Raw genomic sequence first — 22,680 nt, 5'->3', positions numbered from 1 at the left:
ACTATAAAGGTTAAAAAAAAAGGAATGTAGATCCTGAACTAACACCAAATATCTTCATAACATTATGAGCAAAAATGGATCTAATGACACAAGCAAATTATGTGGATATAACACATCATAGACAGCAGTTGCTCTGTATTAATGACTTATGTGTATATCCAGCTGTAAATGTGATACAGACTTCTTTTCAGAGGTGCAGAGTCCTTTGAACACTTTTGAAGTCTAAGGCACTTCAAAATAAATAAAATTATGTGAGCCTGTGCAGCAGTCCTGCTTGCTTACCTTAAAACTGTTCTTAAATGTGTTTCAAGTATCATTTAAATATCTGTAACAAAGGAGACTGAACAAACAATAGGTGTTGTCCTTAATACTATGCTGTACACAGTCACTGTTTTTCTATTGGATATCTACCTTAACACAGTTTTTCTAGGCAAATTTCCCGAGCAGGCTTATGAAAACTGCCCACATGGTAAGTGTCAAAACTTGTTTAATTGACCATATAGCAAATCTACAGTTTCCTCTTTATACACTAAATCTGCTATCTTGTCAAAGAAGGAAATTATATTGCTTCAACATAATTTGCTCCTGATTTTTTTACCAATTTATTATCCTCTAGGTGTTTATAAATTGATTGCTAATAATGTGTTCTAGCACATTTCTTGGAATCAAGGGTGGGCTGATCTGATAATTTTCTGGATCGTCTTCTTCTTAAAGATAGATATAACACCTGCCCATACCCACTGTTTCTTTACCTTACATAACTTCTATAAGCTTCTGAAAACAGTCGCTAATAGTCCACACGCAGATTCAGTTAGTCCTTTGAACACACTACAGTGAATCTCATCATAGCATTTCCAATAAATTCATTTAGTCAAACACTGGTTAGCCAATTCTTTTATTGCACACCCTCTGGTTAAAATTGATTCTCTTAAATAGCTGGTCGACTAGCCACTTTTACTGAAGGAAAAAAAGCCTTTTCTGTATCATCTTCTATCTAATCTCCTTTCCTGCTAACTAACAGCAGTATCAAAAATCAGAGGAAGTTAGTCTAATGACAATCTTTTTGCTACCTTTTATACTGTTATGTGCTTTAGCCTTTCTGACATCTTGTTAGATGACTCTGCTCTTCTTTTCTACTTACTTCCAGTCATGGGGTTTTGATTCCACATATTGTACAATTCCTCTTCACTTTTCAGGATGTCAAAGAAACTTGATGCTGCCATATTATTCCTTTGTTCAACTTCTTCTGCTTCAGGAGAATTTTCAACTCTACCTTAAGCACAGTGGATGCAAGTTTTTCTGCACTTCTATTGTCCCTCAAATTTCTTTCCAAGATATCCTACTTACTCGGTGTCCTTTCTAAAATCCGTTATCCTATTTCTACTGCTCACAGTCCTTCCTATTAACAGTGACTATTTTGTAACAACTAAATTTTTAACCAATGTCTTAGTGCAAATCAAATCTAACGTAACCATTTCCCTCTTAAATTTTTTAGTCTTGGGGGTGGACCCTGATCAGCAGCTAAGCATCCACATAGTCACTTTCTCACTCCCCTACCATTGTCCCCTATTGGCATTAAGGAGAGAGCAAAGGTGAAAAAATCTCATGGGTTGAGATAATTGTGGTGTAATAAGGGAGGGAAGAAAGGAGGGGAAAAAACCTCAAGTTGTTGCAAAGGCAATTGCAGCTCAGGTAGTTTCCAAGCAACAGCTGCTTTGGAAGGAAAAATCTCCCCAGTTTTTATTTCAGAGCATGATGTTATATGGGAGAATACCTGTTTGGCCAATTTGTGTCAGCTGTCTCAGATGTATTCCTTTACAACTTCTTGTCTACCTCAAGTCTATTAATTGCAAAGGTAGAATAGGAAAGAGAGAATATCATGAGGCTGTACAAACACTGTTCAGTAACAGCCAAAAGATTGGTGTGTTTTAGTAGCAAATCCAAAACACAGAACCATATGGATTCCTATGAAGAAAGTTAACCCCACCCCAGTCAGACACAGTATAGTGTTTTGAAATAGGTAAATGTTCTCAGTGTTGTCAAGAACTTTATAAACCAATGATCTCCTCACAGTGCTAATGGATACTGAAATAATAAAAGTTCTTTACTTACATAGAACCTAGAATCATAGAAAGGCTTGGGTTAAAAGGAACCATATCATAGAAAAATAGAGTGGTTTGGGTTGGAAGGTACCTTTAGGATCATCTAGTTGCAAACACCCCACCATGGGCAGGGTTGCCATCCACTGAATCAAACTGCTCGGGACCCCAGCTAACCTGGCCTTGAACATTTCTAGGGATGAGACATCCACAACTACTCTGTGCAACCTCTTCTAGTGCCTCACTGCCCTCTGAGTATAGCATTTCTTCCTAACATCTAAACGAAACCTCTCCTCTTTTAGTTTAAAACTGTTCCTCCTTGTCCTATCACTATGTGTGCATGTAAAAAGTTGTTCTCCCTCTTTTTTATAAGCCCCCTCTAAGTACTGGACGGCCATGATGAGGTGTCCCTGGAGACTTCTCTTCTCCAGTCTGAATAACCCCAGATCTCTCAGCCTGTCTTCATAGAAGAGGTGCTACAACCCCGGGATCATCTTTGTGGTCCTCCTCTGGACCTGCTTCAACAGGTCCGTGACTTTCTTATTCTTAGTACTCCAGAGCAGTATGCAGGACTCCAGTTGAGGTCTTACAAGGTCAGAGTAGAGGGGGAGAATGAAGATGAGGGGGAAAGTGGAAGGATTATCTTAGGTTCTCAAAAAAGCCTCTCATAATCTTCTTGAGAAATAGGTTGTACTACATCCATGAAAAGACAAAATCTAAGATCTTTTTTTCTCTTTAAAGTTCCCTCAGAACTTTCCACAGGTCTTTCTCTTATCCCTGTCTTGTCTGTAGAACAAGTATTTATGAGAAATAGTTCAGAAGCTCAGAGGTGGAAGTGCATATAAATGTCAGAAATCACAGAATGTCTTCCAAAATCTTTTGAAATACTGGCATAGGGACACAGTAGACCATGGCTACCAGTAACACTTACAGAGTTTAGCAGCTTGCAGTTGAGAGTAGTGATCAAACAGGGATTCTCTTCTCAAAAAACAATATTTCTATCACTTCAGCTAAGAGCAGCTATTTAAAACTTCAAATTACTTCTATGTAGCATGGATGCTCAGATCTAAAATGCTCCTGGCTTTCTCATTCTGAAATCCCACTCTTGAATTTTCAGACCAGACCAGGCATGAAAAATCCTGTTCAGTTGTGTCTGACTTCAATGTTGGTCTCAGAGCCAGTCTATCTGCATTTCAGCTACAGCAAAAATCAACCCTATTTCCTCTCATGGATCTGGAGAATAAATTCTGTAGTACTTTTATGAGAAGTGAAGTTTATGGAGCAGAAATACATGTGGGCATGGTAGTCCTAACAATCTGTAAAGCTTCCCTAAGCTTAATTGATTTTGAAAAAAAAAGTGGATGTTTCTTCAAGTTTGTACAAACTATATGACAAAAGGCACTTAGGAATAGGAGAGAGACACTACCAATGCCCTCCCAAACAGCCAAGGAAGAAGTCCTGTCTTGTCAGAACTTGGTTTTCACCCTTGACAGAAAAATCTGTCAACAGTTTTGTTGCTCTGAAATTATTAGTTATTTCAACTGATTGCTGCAAATTAAAAAGTCACAAAAAATGAGGCCATAACCAAGCAATAAAGCATAAAGATTTAAAATTGAAATAGCACTCAAAACAAAACCAAAACAAAAAATTATTCATAGTAGTACTAGTAGTGGGAGCATTAATAAACACTTCCCAGATCACTGCACCAGTCTTTTTGTCAGTAGATTTAGTAAATGACAGATTTAAAATTTTACTATGCCTTTCATTATAATTTTGGTAAATATTGCATAGTGGCACTAGAAGATACAATTCAGACTACCATAATTACTGGAGTAAGTTAAAGTGAAATCTCATTTACCTGTAAAGTGCTGAAAGTGGCCGCTTGTTGCCAGGTTTTGGTCTGTATGGTTTTGGTTCTCCTGCCATGTTGATATCTGAAAGTAAGCATTTGATATCAGTAAGTCAAATTTCTGGAAGTTAGAGTGAATTTGCGAAGGTATCTTCAAGTCACTGAAAATGAGTAATAGGCGGTGAAAATGGACAGGGTACTTAAAACACCTGTCTAGTTTTTACATCTTCTGAATTGATGCTGTAATACTTTCCTAAAAATTCTTACTGTAATACATGAGGATTTTAGGTAAAATATCAGTCATTGTTGATGGAGAGAAATGACATTTTTAAACATAAAAGTTTCCATTCAAGAAGGTGAAACCAGTAGTGTATTTCTATTACAGAAAAATATCTGAATGGTAACTTAGATGTTGAAACAAACTATCATCTCAAGTCAAATTGTTGTGGAGGACTGCAATGGTTCTCAAGAGTACCCTTTTGGGGTCTAGAGAACCACACTGATTTTTAACTGCTTCTTCACTGTTCACTTAGAAAGTAACTCTTCAAAAGCAAACAAGAGTGTATCTACTCCCTACCCCAAATGCATCTTTCTTTGGAGAAAAAGATGATCTGTTTTTGCAAATGCTTTATCTTTTATAGACATTATTCATGTTTGTTCTGAAATTTATCTCTTCATTTGAAGCATACTCAAAGACATACCAGGAAATACATGTCCTTCATTATTGCTATATGATTGCTATAACAGTTACACATGGAGAAAGAAGCACAGACTCTTCTGTGGAGAATACCTTCTTGAGCTTAGGAAGCTATTTATATAAACACAAACTTATATGCTCCTCCACTGTGATTGAATTTTGCAAAGTTGACGTTAGTAAATCACATGGATAAAGTGAAACTTTTATTAGGAAACAAATTTCATGCCATTTGATGAATGCTGCAAATAAATCTCTTCTCACTAATATAAAAAAAGAGTAAAGTCAACAAAATCACTGGAGTTATTCCAGTGTAAAATTGCTGTGACAAAACATCATGTCCCATTAAACATGGAATCATGTGGTGATCAAGACTTTCAAGGAAATATATGTTCTTGGTAAAGTCTATGTTTAACCTAAAACTGAGTGTAGTGGATGGAAAAGGAAAGTAGAAAGCTGAGGTGTAGAATGAGGAAGTAACACTGTTCTGTGCAGTAAGACTAAAAGCTCAAATGTTTTTATTTATTATTCCTGACCTCAAAAGATGCAGTAAAAGCCTGAGACTTATTGACTGGATACTTTTATTTCACATAAAGTGAACAAAGAATATCAATCTGACTTTTCTTACCAGTCAGAAATATTGAAAATGTATGTCTTTTAGATTTTTTTTAATGGAAATTTCGTGCTTCAATCATCTAAAAGAACTTAAAAGAATTTTAAACTTGTTTTCCATCTAAATTTGATATTTTGAGTTCAGCCAACACTTATTTAAAATTATACAAGGACTAGAAATTAAATAATTTTATCTAGAACCATATCATATAAAATATTTTAGTGAAATTTTCCATATATAAAACATCTTGAAATTAAATCTGATTTCAGTTTGTTTTGTAGGACCTGTATTATTAATAAATAATAATTTCTTTGTAAAATATTTCATTTCTTGTTTTAATGAGCTCTCTGAAATTGGATGAACATTGGAGACAGTTTTCATACCTCCTTGAAATGTTTTCCTGCCATTAATTTTAAGCAAGTGCTTTATTAAATATATATTATTTTTATCTTTAATTTTTGTTAAAAAATCAGCTATGATGCCCTTATTTCAAGAAATATAAATTCTACAATGTTGAATCAACAAAGTAAACACCAAGCATTTCTGAAAGCCACTGAGGAATTTTGATAGCGGTGTCACATTTCCATTGGTTCTGAAAATAACAGAATTGGAACAAAGTTTTTATCCTATGACCTTTATGATAATTAGACCTTTTCACACTGTTTTAATATGTCAGATTTAAGGTCATTGACTGCATTGACTTTCACCATCTCCTACTACAACTAGGACAGGTTTTAGGATAGAAAGTAGAATTATGATCTGTTCTTGGGAAATACCTTAGGCTGTGGTATCATCTTCACAATATTATAATATTCGGAATTTTTTTCATGTCTCTCATCTGCTGCTGTTTCAGAGCTATATCCCTGGTCACTATTCTAAGGCATATGAACATTAATAGGCTTTAAAAAGTTTTTCATATCCTTCTGGGACAGATCAATACTATCTTGACGATTATTCTCATAGACCTACATTTGCAGCTTTAGAAGACCCATTTTTAAAAAAAAAGGTGAATTGTATAGAAGGCTAAAGGGTGTTTGGTTTGTATTCTCTTTATTTCAATCAAAAATGTCAAAAAGGTAACACTGAAAAACACAGTGGCGAGGCTGTTCAGAATCAGTCAAGATTCCCTCACACTTCAATAAATTTCTAAATGTACCAGCAGAAAACAGTGAACTACTTTATACAGATAGTAATAGCCAAAAATTCTCTTTAACGCAGGAAATAGTTCATAGAAAAGCTGTGCACATGGGGCTTTTCTGTTTAGTATGAAAGTGATTGAATAGCTCTGTAATTCCCTAAGCACTTTATAGGGAGGTAAGAATGGATGTAGGAAATGCTTTGAAAAGTTAGAACAGATTTTCACCCCATTATTTTTCAGCACTATCTACTCCAGCCTCAATTTTCTAACTAAGATTAGAAGTGAACTTGTCAACATTTTGCAAGATAGATTATTTCTATTCCAACTGGAAATCTTGTGAGATAATGTGTTCCCTTCCTTCATCCATCATTAGTTTCACGGCAGACATTTACATCTACTAGATCATAAACTGTGTTCCAAATAAATTTGTTGGCTGCAGCACAGAGATTTACCTGTGCTAATGATTCCACCCCATGGAATGCAGAGACGTTAAATTAGATACTGTGCTTGTACATGAATACGTACCAGACAACTTGACAAGATACACAGTTATTCACATTGCTTCTGGAGGGGCATGGATTTGATGGACTGGGCATCTGATAGATAAGGAACTGGATGATGGTCACACGTAAAAAGTAGTATTAAATAGGTAGATTTTCTAAGTGAGGACCACTGATGAGTGGCATTCCTCAGGGATCCGTATTGGGACTGGTGCTATTTAACATCTTTGGTGACACAGGCGGTGGGATTGAGTGCACACTCAGCAAGTTTGCCAACGACACCAAGCTGTGCAGAGCAGTTGACACACTGGAGGGAAATGATAGCATCCAGAGGGACCTTAATAGGCATGGGAACCTCATGTGAGGACATGTGTAAAACTCAGGCCAAGTGCAAGGTCCTGCACCTGGGTCTGGGCAAACCCAAGCATGAATACAGGCTGGGGAGAGAATGGATTGAGAACAGGATATGGGGCTGTTGGTGGATGAGAAGCTTGATATGACCTGGCAGTGTGCTCTTGCAGCCCAGAAAGCCAACCTTATCCTGGGCTGCATCAAAGGCATTGTGGCCAGAAGGTCGAGGGAGGTGATTCTGCCCCTCCACTCTGCTGTTGTGAGACGCCACCTAGAATACTGTGTCCAGCTTTCAGATCTGCAACAAAAGGATGTGGACCTGTTTAAGCAAGTCCAGATGGGGGCCAACAAGATGATCAGAAGGCTGGAGTACCTCTCCTATGACGACAGGATGAGAGAGTTGGAGTTGTTCAGCCTGGAGCAGAGAAGTCTTCAGAGACACCTTATAGTGACCTTCCAATACTTGTAAGAGTCTACAAGAAAGCTGGAGAAGGACTTTTTGCAAGAGCATGAAGTGATGGGGCAAGTTATAATGGCTTCAAACTGAGAGTAGGTTTATATTACATACGGGAAGGAATTCTTTACTGCAAGCATGGTGAGACATTGAAACAGGTTGCCCAGAGAAACTGTGGCTGTCCCATCCCTGGAAGGCCAGGTAGGATGGGGCTTTGAGCAACCTGGTCTAGTGGAAGATGTCCCTGCCCATTGCAGGGGGGTTCTACTAGATGATCTTTAAGGTCCATTCCAGTGGAAGCCATTCTATGATATTCTATGATTGTATGATTCTATGTGGGAATGGAGCAGCCCAGGGACTTTCACATTACTTTCTCCGTTGTGTACTATAAATGTTCACTTAGACATCCACTTTGAGATAAAATCATCACTGAAATTCAAAATACTAAGGAAACATTATGAATAGAAAAGTGACTATGCAGAGAACAGCACATTGTAATGCAGTAGGCTGATCTCTCTGAGCTTTCAGAATCCAATTATATTACTTTATTAAAGTAAATGCATTTTAAGTTCTATATTTTCCTGTTCTCATAGCTGACTTTAGGTAAAATATTAGATCTAGATTTCATTCAAAGTTGTGTGTCATCAACAGAATACATCTAATTTTAAGCATGGTATTTTTATTTATAGTTATACTGAAAAGGTCTTAGAAGTTAATGACAAAAAGTAAAACAATTTTAAAAAGAGCATGAATACCATTATAGAGGGCAGTGATTGTATTCAATGGGTACATAAATTTGTCTGAAAGAGCAACTCCACACAACAGGATCTGCTTTTCTGCTATCACTGTTTCCTACCATTGACTGCCTACCTCCTCTAGGCAGTCAATGACCAGGGAAACTCTGATGCATGACCATCCCATTTTTGGAGAAGCAGTATCAGCTAGCCTTGGTTCTTTGCTCACAGATTCCCTGGCAAAGCAACCTGAGAATCTGGTCCTGAAGACAACAGCTGACTTTAAACAGGCTTTGTAAGTGCAAGCAATGATACCTAAAAAATATTCATACCCTACAAGTATTTCAGTATTTCTTGCCACCTGCCCTTCAGATTTTTTTAAAAGGGTTATTTAAAAGAAAAAAACAAACCCCAAATCAATCAATTGTTTTGGTTCACAAAAACAAATACCATAAACAGGAAGCTTCAATAGGCACTAGTTGAGCTCATAAAAACTGGGGCTTTGAGGCTTTCTGCTGCAAATCAAGAGGCTGTGTTCCAGGCTATGTCTAATCTATTAAATTAAATAGGCTAGGCACTAGTAATCAGTTGCCTCTTATATTAAATTGTTTCCTGACATGACTTTTACCCCAATTTACATGTACTCTCCCAAGTTGTTTCTAGATATAAGTAGGCAATGGACATGACTCAGGGACCACTGCTGACTGGCATTTCACCCAGTGAAAGAGAACGGATCCAAGTTCCTATGATTAGGTATTAATGATGTGACCACTGAGTGTGGGCTCCATGTCAGAAAGACTGGAAACTGAGACCTGGAGCCAAGGAAACTCTAAGTACCTCTGTGGTTCAAAAGCTGATTTTCTAAGACATGTTTCATCAGATGTTCTTCCACACATTCTTGTGAATGGTTTCGGAACCTGAGACATTCCTTCAAAAACTCTACACTTACATGACTTAAAATTTTGAATGAAAAGGGGTGTCATTGTTTACTTCCAAACCAGCTATGCTTTCGACCAACATTTTATGGTAATTCAAATTAACATAGAGAGAAAGAGTTCACACAATTGATTTACAATCTATATACAGAAAGAGATACGAATAGAGAGAAATCAGGATGCATTTTCTACTCTTTCAGATAACACAAAGTATATGGGAGAGAAAAGAAAGACCAAGAGGTAGATGCAATTTAGAGAAAGCCTGTAGTCATATGATTTATAGCATAACTGAACACCAGCAAAGCTAAAGCTAATCTATCTTTTTTTTTATACTCTTCCATCTACTAGTCTTATAAATCTCCCTGCTGCCTGCTAAAGGAATTTTAATGAAGTCATATGACATTTTTTACATCATAGACTTCCTTTATTCTTTATATGTTCCATTGATTACATGTCATCTACTCCGTTTTCCCCATCTGTAGCATGTGAAAAAAGCAGAGAGAAAAGGACAGCTCTCAGTTCTTTTCCATTCTGTGCCCAAATTGCACAGCTGTAAAGATGAAATTTCCCAGAAAATTGAACACAAACTCAAATTAACTTTCAAGGCTAGTAAAATATTAAACGAAGGTCTGGGTCACACATTTTCATTTTCCATAATGGTATTAAAAATAATTTGCTTGTGGGGCTCTCAGCTGCATTTGGATTTTCTCTTAGCATTGAAGTAATTGGAAGCCTTTTTTTGTACAAAGATGACAGCTATTGTTAATGCTTCTACAGAAAGAGCTGCTTGTTAAATAGTATATGAAATAACTTTGTTCAACCATTTCTTCTTTCATTAAATACTGCTAAAATGAAATGAGGCTGTAAGATTATATAAGCTATCACTCTTAACACCATTCAGTAACAAAAGTGACAGGCATTGTCTTGCAGGAAAGCTTTTTCTGTTCCCCAGGGAATTGGATTAGTGTGAGGACAGGCAACAGCTAAAAGGGGAAATTCTGACCTGTCTCTGTGCCCCTCACAAACCATTCAGGGTCTTGGAGAAAGCAGTCAGCTGCAGAACGGATGCTAGGGTACTTCACAGCTGAGGTGGAACATTGTTCTACCTTTGCTTTTATGTTTGCTGCCATCCCTTCACCTCCCACCCCAAGTAACAACTAAGTCACTGGGCAGAACTTCCTGGCCCTGTTGGTTGTACAGCTGGCAGTGGTCCATGTCCGTGCCCAGTGGAGAGGTATCACTTCTGCCTGGGAAAGGGACAGTGCTTATTTGTGGCCTCTGATGGACTGCCTATGGACTGCACTGTGACTGCAGAGTCAGTGGCCAAGACCTCACAAACTGCTTCTCTTCTGGTACTTGAATCCCTGCAGATCAACTACTGTGATATGGCAGGAATCATGCTGGGGTACTGGGCTGCAGGGGAAGGAACACCACAGAGAACAGGGCATGTCTTGTAAAGGGATTCCTATGGGAAGGAGAGAAACTCTCTTTCTGGCAACCCTGCCCACTCCTCCTCCTCAGCACTGGGCTTGAGGGTTCCTCTACAGGACGTTCCACACTGTTGTTTTGCAGATGCAAGAGATTCAGACTCGGCTACAAGTGGACTATGTGGCCATAGCCACTTATCTGCAGACCAGCTCTGTAAGAACTGTTGGAGTTTGGGTGTTAACTGCAGAAACCCCCAGCATGGTTTGTGCCATGGTAGCCATGAAGCTGGTTGTCACACATGCACTTCACCCCACCAGAGCCTAACTATAGAGGCAGGCCAGTATAGTTTTCCTGTAAGAAGATCCTTTTAATTTAATCAAGTTTTCAGCTTCTGTTTCCCACCCAGAGAACAAGATTTCTTCATACCAAGTGCTTGTTTAACACATGTACTAGCAAATTCTGCACATGTAGAAGATTTACATTGCCATGAGGATACAAGAAAGCAATGGAAAAGTACCTCAAGAACTTTCTGTTATCTTCAGGAAAAAAGAAACTGTTTTAATTATAAGCTTATCCAGCAACAACAAAAAAATTAAGCAAGGACTCTCATAATATCCCAACCCCTGCTCACACTCTACCTTCTCATTGTTGCTGTTAATGAGAAACAGAACTGGGCCTTGACTTACAGTTTTGTTTTTTTTCCAGTGAGGTGTGCAAGGATGGTCTTTGCTTTCTCTTGATCACGGTAAAGATGCTGTTTACAAATAGGAAATAGAGCATCTGTCGTCTTTCAGATGAAGCACAACCATTACAAGGCAGCAGACAACAAAAACTCTACTTCTTTTCTCTGATAACAAAAGATAGTTATTACCATGAGACCCAGACAAAGCTTCATGTTGACTAGATGTCTGAGTTTCTCAGCATTGCAATTAGCCCCAAGCAGCAACATTAAACAGTGTAGTGCAGATAGAGCATGAAAGTCCCTCATATACTTCTTTCAGATTTCAATATGATTTACTCTAGGGAACATGCCCTGAACCTGAGTCATTTTCAACTTGTCTTCAAACTATATTTTTTCTCTCTTCTTTCTAATACTTGGCTGCTTTCTCTACCCCACGGCCTTTTATCTAACTCTCCTACTAATGTTAGCTTCATGGTCCTAGCAACAGTTTTTCATGACAATTGAAATCTGTAGTATATGAAAAAGTTCACAATTCCCATTGTCCCAATCCTTTTGTCTTTCTCACTATTTTTCCTGAACATGGTCGACTTTATTAATTAAAACAGAAAGAAAAATTATTTTTTCCTAAAATAACAATCACAATAGCAACATTTTACAAAAAATTACTAAGATTATTTTGTATGGACTTGTTAACCATATATTTTGGACATTCAACAAAGTTTGATTACATTCCAAGTGCATTTTCTCATAAATCTGAAAAACAAATTTAGCCAAGGTTCTCTGGGTGTCACAAGCAGAATAGCTTCCACAGCAATGCTTGCAATGCACATGTCATTCTGCACGTTGTAGCCTGGGGCCTTTCCTGGGTTGTGCAGGAGGTCTTAGTAGCTCCAGGGGCAGGAAGCAGGGGCAGCAGGTGATGGTTTGGGGCAGAAAATGTTGATGGACACTTTCAAGGTGCTGTTAGGTGTGAGGGCAGTGTGTGCCTCTGAAAGGCTGGCTGGGGTTTGTTGGCATTACAGTCATCACTGAGGGGTGACTTTTGACACCCTGATCTTTACCGTCAAAACATTCAAGGATACATCTGATCTTGAGGGTATTCCCACAGGCTTTCATCCAGGCTGACAAACAGATCAAGAGGAATCATGCTGCGGGTTTGACTGAGTCTGGAGCAATGGCATTCACTGATCACACGAAGCTGGTGGGGAGACAGAAACGGACCTCTGCAGTCCCAAAAGCACTTCCACCACTTTCTAATAACATTCCTCTCCAAAACATGTCTGATTTTATCTTCATTCTTTGACCTGAATTTTTCCCTCTAATTTTCTCTATTCTTTTCTTAGATGATCTAAGCTTTCATCTTAGTCTCACCTCAGCTGAATAAGTCAACTGCCCCAAAACAACTAGTCCTAACTACTTCCAGTTGTTCTATATACCCTCTTTCTGGCCATAATCTTCATTTTCCAGGTTTTCTGAATTAGAGGATCAGTAGAGGGGGATCTTTTCAAGCTCCAAATTCACTTTGTTGCACAAGTCTTCTAGAATTTCCTTTGAGATACAATAATTTTTTCAGTGTCAACTTTACAAAAACTTGTGTCCCAAATTATAGACTCATAGATTTACAGAATAGTGTGTTTTGGAAGGGACCTTTAAACATCAAGTAGTCCAACTCCCCTACCATGGTAAAGGACATCTTTCACTAGATCAAGTTGCTCAAAGTCCTGTCCAATCTGGCCTTAAACAATTCCAGAGGTGGTACCTCCTGGTGCAGTCTCACCACCCCCACTGTGAAAAAGAATTTCCTTATATCCAGTATATCATGCAATAGGGTTCTGAAAAGTTTTGTCTTTGTAACACAAGCATTGTATATCATGTGACGGACATCCACAGAATTAGCTCACATGTTATCTTGCAAAAACTATAAATACTCCCTTATACTATTATAGTTTTAGTATTATAAAATAACATAGCAGTGATATGCCCTGTGGTACTCACTAACATAAAGCCTACCATTTTTATTAAAATGTCAGGGTTGTGTTAAATAGAAGGGCAGCAGAAGTGGAGATAATTCCATTGATACTTGGCATATAGAAGAAAATACTATTGTGGAGGTGATGTAAAAAAGAAAGCTATGACAAATCCAATATTTGCATTTTAGCAATGCCTAGGTTCTAGCCATGTTCTAACTCTCTTTCATGCTGATGCATGAAGTTGCTCAGTGGATTCAATTCGACAACCAAACTGCAACAGCATAGAAGCTTATTGCAAAAGCAAGACATTTAATAATTGGAAATACTGATGAGCTTCAAAACAAATGATATGCAGTGTTGTTTTATTTGTATCGCTTTGGCATTTCTGCAAGGAAAATATAAAAAGAGTTGATAGGAATAGAGAAAATGCAATATCTTGAAAAACTGATAGTTCACATACTGTAGTTTTCTGCCTCCAGCTGCCCCAGATGCTTTGGCAGTAGCCACAAGAACCTCAAACTAGTTAGAAACAAGATTATTTTCCTTCCATTCTCTTATTATCTCAGTATGATCCTCCTCCTAAAATGCTTAGTAGTTTAGGATTACTTTAAATGCTAAAGTATGATGTTTTATCTTTCCTCCCATACTGATTTTGTTAGTACCTAACTGGTACTAGCTGGAACCTGAAATTACTACAATTTCAAATAGCCTTGCTGACTACATAAATGTCCTATTACTCTGTTCTTGCTGATAAATCACATTGGTGTATTTTTTAATGAAAAAAAATTTGTTTCTCAAAAAAAAATGAGCAATATTTTGGCCTTATGATCCCCTTATCCTTCATCCCCTCAAACCCTTTTTCATTTCACTCATTAGTAATAACTGAAATCATAGAAGTGATGTCAAAAACCCTTTCTCTAAACATACAACATCACCCTTCTCCCCGCGATTTATTGGACTTCTGCTGTTACTTTTGTAAATTTATATTTGATCTTGCATGCAGATACACTTTATATGCTGCTTCAGAGGTTTTCCCATAAGTGGTTTTCCCATAAGTGGTTTAAGGTGTACTATATATTACCAATGACATAAATTTGCACAAATAATGAATCAAGGAAAAAATGTAAGAGGTTACTAAAAATCATATTAGGAAATAAAGTAACTATTTTGAAATTCATTAAATCACATCCCAATATCAAAAGTATTACCAAAAGGACCATATGACATATTTCAGTTAAATTTTAAAGAAGCAAAAGTATAAATATCCATGCATATTAATACACAGTGCTAGTGAAGTTCTCATTGAACATTCACCACTCTCTTACCTTAACTGGATTCACTTTCTTCTATACTTCCCAGTAACATTCTATTTACATTTGCTTTGCCATACAAACTATCGATTTCTATTAGCCACTCAGAAAATATGTCATTTTGTCTCAGAAATCAAAGGAACCAAGAGCTCCTCCACTCTGAGTTAATTCTTTCCCCCAGAAATCTGTTGGACCGTGAGATTCCCAATTTATTGAGCAAACTACACATAAACACACAACACAAATGTTTGTAAAAAGGCTTCGGAAGCTAATCTCTGCTGCAGTTGGGATATGAAATACATAGAGCTAGACAAGACAATGAACACCAATTGAACATTCACATCCTCAAAGGCTTTTTTGGCTTATATCAAATTCCTGTAAGGAGTTCGGAATCCTTATTTTTGCACTGAATCTCATTGAAAGCCATAGTGTTTCTTCTCCAATTTCATCATGAAGTTAAAACAGACACAACCCCCAAACCCCCCAGATTAAAATTTTCACCCTTGTAAACCCAAGGTTCCTGCATTTTCCTTTTACTATATATATTTGCCTGTGTATACTTGTGTGTGAAAATATTTACAATAGAAGCGTGTGTTTTCAGCTGGAACAATTATTTGTTAAGTTTTGCAAATCGTCTTTGTCACACAGTTTCTGAAAATAGAAGATTGCAAAGGAACACTAAAGAATATTGAATTCCCAAATCTGGACTTAATGATTGCTGTTGAAGTGGATGCTGGAGCCAATTACTCTATAGAGCAAACAAAACACTCTCTAATCTCAGAAATGTCATATCTGACACTCTTATCTATCATTATTGTTAAAGCAAGACTGGTGCCAAGGACCTAACTTAAATCTCAGTACCTGCAGCTTTTAGAATGGATAGATTCTTTCTTTCTTTTTTTTTTTCTCCGCTATGTAATGAGAAATTCTGGTGGCTGTTCAAATGGAACAGGTCTCTAAGCTCACCTGGAAACATTAATCTTCTGGACATACTGCATAAACCACTAATCTCACACCTGTCATTTAAAATGAGGAAGGGAGTACAAAGAGAGATGAAAGATGCAGGCAGATTTTTAAAGCCTTACCATTGCTATTTTAATTCAAGAATAAATAAGATCCCTAAATCTTACATTGCAAAAAACAAAAATGTCCAGAGAAAAACAATGGGCTGAATGAACCCTCTGAATAAAAATTAATGTGATTCAACATATTGCTTCGGAATACTGTCTCCTAATCTTTTGCTTCTTCATGTTCAGCTCCTTATCAGACACTGCTGTTAGCATCATGACATACTGGTTTTGCTTGGAAGCCGAGCCAAAGGTACAAAGCCTTAAAAATATTTATGCTGGCCTGATATACATTGACTCAACAGCCTACAGGCAGCTGTGCAAACCTGTACTCCGCTGTAACCTCAACCTTACAGTCCTTTCCCATGATGAGTGATTCTTCTTATGAATCTTATAAGCAGTTATAATTGCATACTTGAAAATTTTTTTTACCTATTTTCCAAGCAATTTGGTCAGAATGGAAAAGCAGTGGTCTTGTAAGAAAGGAGACGACTTTGGATGACAGTTAAGCTCTCAGTGTTAGTGTAACCTTCCATTCAAGTCAGTCAGATTTAGGTTACTTTTTCACCATTCAACCATGTATCGTATAAATCAGACCACTGGACTTTTTTGTTTGTTTGTTTGTTTGTTTGTTGGTTGGTTAGGTTTTTTTGTTTTGTTTTGTTTATTTTTATTTCAGGGAAGTAGAGTCTTAGGAAACTCTAGTAAGAAAGAAAAAGGTTTTCATCTTTTACATTTGTCTCTTGCTCATTCATATGATCGCTATCAACCCAAGCTGCTTTATTTTGGGGAAAAGGAAAAAGTACATCTAGCAACACAGCCTCCTAGGGATTCAGATGTTGTGACCTGTAATGGAGGTGTTCCAAAAGTGATAATGGGAAAGAAATTCCATCTGATTCAGCAAGGTTTGCAGCTGTATTTCTGAAAAAGAAGTGTTATACATAACATGGCTGTGTGCTTGAGTACACAGCATCGTGCTATCTGTAGTGTCCACTCAGTTCACTCCATGCATTGCTGTCTAAGCAGCAGCTGCGTCCCTTTCCTAGCTTATTCTCCTTTTATACAGTGATCCACACAGACATTAAAATAACATTGGGAAACAATAAATTGTAGTACATTTCATTCACTATTTCATTCTATGCCATTCACTAGGATACTGAGTCACTCCCATAAAGACTCCAGGATAAATAATGACAATTAATCCTTTCTGTGTGCACACTGTGTTCTTTATTTTGCTTTTACACCCCAAAAGCCTTTTTTTATTTCCTCCCTGTCTCCCATTTTAAAGAGTTTTAAAGGTTGATCTTATTAGAAAAAAAATCATGAACCAAGACATGGAAATGCTTCTCAGCTGCAGTTCATATAAGTGGATTCTGGCCAAGATCAAGTATCAGTTACCCACCAGAAATGCAGTACTCACTTCAAGGTATTCCCAAGTTCTCATGTGGGAGGGATACAACACTGTTTGGAGTGGATTAATGTTTTTGTCAGCACAGTTTTCCATCTAATTTTGTCTGGTAATAGAAGCTGTTCTAACTGTTGTTCTGTTTGCAGCAAGTAACACAGAAAGATCTATATCTGCTTTACATACACTCAAATGCTTAGTCCAGTATTTGACATCTCCCTTGAAAACAGTGCTCAAACCTGCTGCGCTTAAGAGATCGCAGCTCCTCAAATCCTGATCAGATATTGAAAGTCTACAATCCCTCTTTCCAAGATGTGCAAAATAAACCTGCCCACAGAATAATTAATATCTGGCTGTACTCTCCAAATTAAAAACTGTGTGGTTTGTTTCTCTGATACCTGTTGCAGTTTGGGAACATGGGTGATACAGTTGAGTGTGAAGGACTATTCCTGAAGGAAGACAAAACTTACTTGAAGATGACAGCGGCTCAGGTTTGGGTTCAACAGGTTTTTCAGGATATGCTACTCCTGGTGACATATGCCCCCAAGGACAGTCATGATGGATGGTGCACAGCACATTTTTGTCTGCTAGGATGCCAACAAAAACTGAAATGGTATTGCTGCCATGTCAGAACAATGAGTGAGGGCAGGCGTGGCAGGGATTAGTATTGTCATTGACACAGACTTCAGCTGTCAGAGAGGGATACAGTCTGTTGTATAGTAGAAAGGGAACAGGAGGGCAAATGAATTAAGAGCATCCGATTAAGAATATGAATATTCCACTCAGGTCTCACAAAATTCATAAACTGGGTACAGCCTGCTTTACTTCTGCCTCTGATTGCTTCTTAGGCAGCGTACATACGAGTTTGTGAGTTGACTGTGTGTTTTCTGACACATATGACAGCGTATCACAGCAGCATGGATGCAGGAATTATCTAACCTGGCACAGACATCCCCTAGGATTCTAAGGATGAAACTGAGGTCTTCATTTTCACAGATAAGTATAATGAAGTTTTATGGTGCGTGCATGCAATCTTGCATTTGCAAATACCCAAATGTATTTTCATGCATTATCGAGAGAGCTAATTGTTGGAGCATTTGTGTATGGAAAGCCACACCCATAGTAGATTATCAGGTTCCAAGTTTTTTAATCTAGGAAAGGTTTTAGCTATCACATTTCAATTTTATTTAATTATTTTTAAAATGAGAGAAATAGTAAAAAAGGAATCAGTGTACAAAAAGCTACCATGTTAGAGGTGAAAATATACTTAATGTAGCAAGATCTTAAACATTAATATTTTAAATTTTAAGTATGACTGTGGCAAAATTTTGCAGTTTTATAGAATGTAGAATAGTATGGGAGATTTTAATAGTCTTTGCTATTGCTAGTTCTACTAAAAGTTAAGTTTGAAACTCTCTGCTGATATAGGGTGATACTGGGAGAGAGGTGAATCACAGGTCTTTTGCTCATGTAGTCACTTTTATAGTTCAGTCACTGACATTCCAGCAATGAAAGGAATTTGTTCAAAGGTCAGATGCAATTTTTTTTTATATGTCTCAGAAAATACACCTCAGCACTAATTTTTAGGGTTTAATATTAGTTAAATATACAGTGTTTGTTTTTTTATATAAAATAATAAAATCTTTTATTCTACTCTTTACTAGGTATATTTATGTTTTTTACTCAAGAAATTATTTCAAAAGACAGTATTTTATGCAACAATAGAAACCACACAGTGCTAAATCCCCGTACTGTGAATAGAGGTGGGAAGCCAAAGATCCACACTTCTATCAAACAGGCAATGGTGAAGGCATAGCACTGCTAACCAGTTGGTAGCATAGCCTAAGAACTCCATTTTGGAAAAAATTCCTTTGGTTATTAATCTAGGTATCAACTGATACACCAGTATTAAAAAAACCCCAAACTAACAACAAATAATCAAATAGAATCATAGAACCAGTTATATTTTGAGAGGAGCTCAGTTTTGTTTATCATCAAAATTCATCTGTTTTATACCTCTTTCTCTTACACACACACCTGCAAAAGTCAGCACCCTTCATTTAATTTTTTATCCCAACAACAGGACTCGTTGCATGCAATCACTCCTGAAAAATCGGTCTTTTCTCTTAGGGAGCTACATAAAATCTAAGCTTTCTTTAAGGCAATCCATATTGTGAAGACCAAACATGTTTGACAGGCTACCATGGAGGAGCTGTGTAATCAAATTCTGGGTAGGGTATAAAGGCAACTAACCAAAGGTGCTGTTTTAGTTTAGCTTCCAGTCCACACTGTCAGTAAGAAGGACATCCATGGAATTGCTCCTGCTGTCCATTTCTGAACCTCATAGCAGTACCCTTCAGTTTTCTGGTATATGTGAAAGGTGTAATAGGGTTTTGTTCCTATAACCATGTCCAAGCACTTGACTGTATTCACATCACAAAATCACAGAATATTCTGAGCTGGAAAGGATGCACAAGGATCATCAAGTCCAACTCTTAAGTGAATGGATTATACAGGGATCGAAAATATTTTGTGCTTTTGAATTTAGGTTCTCCTACAGTAATGGAGAGAGAGATGGAGACCATTCCTTCTTTCTTTCAGCTCTAACTAACTCCACTGAGATTAAATGGGCTATTGTTCCTATTTGATTTTTTTTTTTTATTATGATTGAATTAAGAACAGATTTCAGAAAAGAAAATAAAATTTCTAAACAGTTTGGAAAGCAAATGGCCATTAGGATTAGAGCTTTACTAAACAACAGTGAGGAGTCTAGCTTTTTGCACAGTTTCTTTAAATTTCGCATTTAGATATAATTTCTTGCAACTGCATTTTGCACTCTGTGCCATTTTAACTAGGACAAAATAAGACTTTATTACCTTTCTTCTGTGAAAGTATTGAAAAAAAGCTCACTGCAGTTCAGGGCTCTTAACCTATGACTTATATGACTCTTCCTGACATTTTGAAAAAGATTTGAAACAAGATAATAAACTGAAGGCCTGGTGAACAGAAGATTAAAAAGGAAAAGCAGGGAACCACTAGGTACTTTTCTCCTTCTAATCATGAGCCTGTTGCTGACAGCGGTTATTTTCTTGATCTTAACACTACTGGTCTCTAAATTCCCTTATAAATGTACTTTTACTTCATCTGCAACCTTAGATAATAATTGTTAACATAGTGACCAAAACAAAGGATAGAGTCCTCCCAAAGACACTCAGAAAGCAATAAAAATACCAAGCTATAGGTGTGCATTTGAGAAATCACAGATATTAATACTGTAAAAGCTGAAGAGAAAATCCATTTGGCATAGGGAGCGTGGGCAGTGAAGCATGTCATTTTGTTATACTAGAAACAGAATTAGTTCAAAAGAAGAGAACTGGTTCTTCATTTATTTTTAATATCTAAAATGCTTGTACCTGTGAAATTGAAATTTAGCTAAGAGAGTTTTACTGTTCCTTGGTTTTATCAAGTTTAGGCATTTATTCTTGTGTTAATACTTCTGCTTAAAGAAACAGTAACCAGCTAAAGGATGACTGTGTGTAGAGTTGTAAGACTGACACGGAATTAAGAATGTTATTACTTTAACTGCCAAGAAAGAGGAAAAACACCCAGCATTTTGACAGTGATATAAAGGCTGTAATGGTGATGGGAAGAGACAGAGACAGTCAAGAGAAAGAGGCATTTCAAATGTAGACTAATCCACTCTATTGTATGCACAAATTAATAAATATGACAAAAATTACCTAGGTCTTACATGATCTAAAATATCATGTTTCATGAACATAAAAATGTCCTTTATGTGTTTTGCATATTTTTGGTCTTATCAAATGAACAAATTTAGGAGTGCTATGCTAAATCAGAAAGAGTAATTGTACCTATATACTCCAATGATCACCTCTTTCTGCCATCTGAGCAATAAAGTGGTGTATCAAGAAGAAAGAAAAACACAGTGAACTATCATACGTGCTCTAGAAACTCCATAAAAGCAAACAAGAAGGAGCTGTAAACAATCTAAACAAACTGTCTGTGACAGTGAGAAATACCACAAGAACAAAGAAAGGAAAAAAATATATCATCATCATGGCTGGGCTTTGCGAACAAAGATTTTGGAAAGGCTCTATCCACATTTGTTACAAGTGCGCTGGTGGCTAATAAGGCCAATACGAGATAGACATATCCGATTGCAAAAGGCACAGCAGAAAGACTCCTTAGGTGGTATGTTCTACAAGACACGATTCTTTCTGCACTGTCTTTTCTCCTCGAGAGTGATTCTGCGTGCTTTCTCAAAGGAGGCAGCAGTGTTATAGATGGACCACAAGAACAAAGAAAGGAATAAAATATAAATATTTTTATTATTAAGCTGTATCCAACGGCTCTAGTATAGCATCTATGAATAGACAACACAACCTCATGCTGTGACAAATTGCCTCAGCAACTTAGATACAAAAAAAAAAAGTTTTAATTTTTCAAGTGTTAAAGCATGGATTTCACAGCTTAGTGATCAGTAATGCACTGTATTTGACCAGTGTCACTTTTTTCTAAATGTTGTCTTCTCATACTCTAACTCTGCACCCAGTCCTGTCAGACCCATTTACATCATGTTTAGGCTGAGCTCTGGGCATATTCCTCCTGGATGTCCCTTCATGGATGTCCCTTCATGGATGCCCCTTCTGCCATGACTTAGTACATTTACTAGCTGATCTCTCTTAGTATCCTGCAAGATAAAGACACTGACATACAAAACCCACACATGACTTACGTCATGGATTATATATTGCCTTGTAATTTTCTGACAGTAAATGGATAATTACTTAAGGTAGTCTTGAACATGTTTCTACTGAAGATACCAAGATTTAAAAATAGTTGTATAAATGCATCCAATAATTGCATCTTTTAGTTTGTATATAGCAATGATATTTAAATATTTTTTCCAATCTTGCTTTAAAAATGTTTTCATGTGAATTAATTTTCCCATGTTTAGTGGTTGCATTTGTGCATATTTTACTAGCTACAAATGCAGCAGATTTATATGCATCTCTGATTCCTATTCAATATAAAGAAAAGCAAAGTGAAGATGTAGCAAAATATCTCTTGTCTCTCTAAAAATAGTTTCATAAGGGTGAACACTTACCTTCGTATACCACCAATAAGACCATCAACAAAGTATGTAAATTTTGAATAACTAAGTGCTCTGATGATTTTTGCAGGAAATTATTGTTATTAATTTTGTGCATATCGCCTGAAAAAGTATTGCTCAGAAAAAAGAAGCCAACAGACTAGGACTGTCAAGATTGTCTATATAAAAGGCTTTGACTAGTGAGTTCCCATCTGTAATTATTGCTTCCATATTCAAGTCCTCTCCATTAACAGCAGCAATCAATGACAGAGTGTATATATGGTGTTTGAAGGATCCAATCTGTCATTTACTGCTGTAAACATTAAAACACATTATGG

At 37.0% G+C, this 22,680-nt stretch overlaps 1 protein-coding gene and 1 long non-coding RNA gene across 4 annotated transcripts in view; both read right to left on the bottom strand.

The window, feature by feature from the left end:
• RALYL (RALY RNA binding protein like) overlaps positions 1 to 22,680 on the bottom strand; it is a 375,282-nt gene that overhangs the window by 71,455 nt on the left and 281,147 nt on the right. For all 3 annotated transcript variants that reach the window (XM_027659107.1, XM_027659108.1, XM_027659110.1), the window contains one exon: positions 3,958 to 4,033. In XM_027659107.1, the coding sequence (XP_027514908.1) occupies positions 3,958 to 4,033 (76 nt within the window). The remainder of the gene's footprint in view (positions 1 to 3,957; positions 4,034 to 22,680) is intronic.
• Positions 7,607 to 16,652, bottom strand: LOC113954584. Its single transcript, XR_003530278.1, has 3 exons — positions 16,641 to 16,652; positions 13,961 to 13,966; positions 7,607 to 7,686 (listed from the first exon to the last, which is right to left on the bottom strand). It is a non-coding gene; the product is annotated as an uncharacterized LOC113954584 (long non-coding RNA).

Source organism: Corapipo altera, unplaced genomic scaffold, assembly GCF_003945725.1.
Source record: "Corapipo altera isolate COAL_440 unplaced genomic scaffold, ASM394572v1 52, whole genome shotgun sequence".
In the NCBI taxonomy this organism is placed as follows: domain Eukaryota; kingdom Metazoa; phylum Chordata; class Aves; order Passeriformes; family Pipridae; genus Corapipo; species Corapipo altera.
This window is presented reverse-complemented; position numbering and strand designations above follow the sequence as displayed.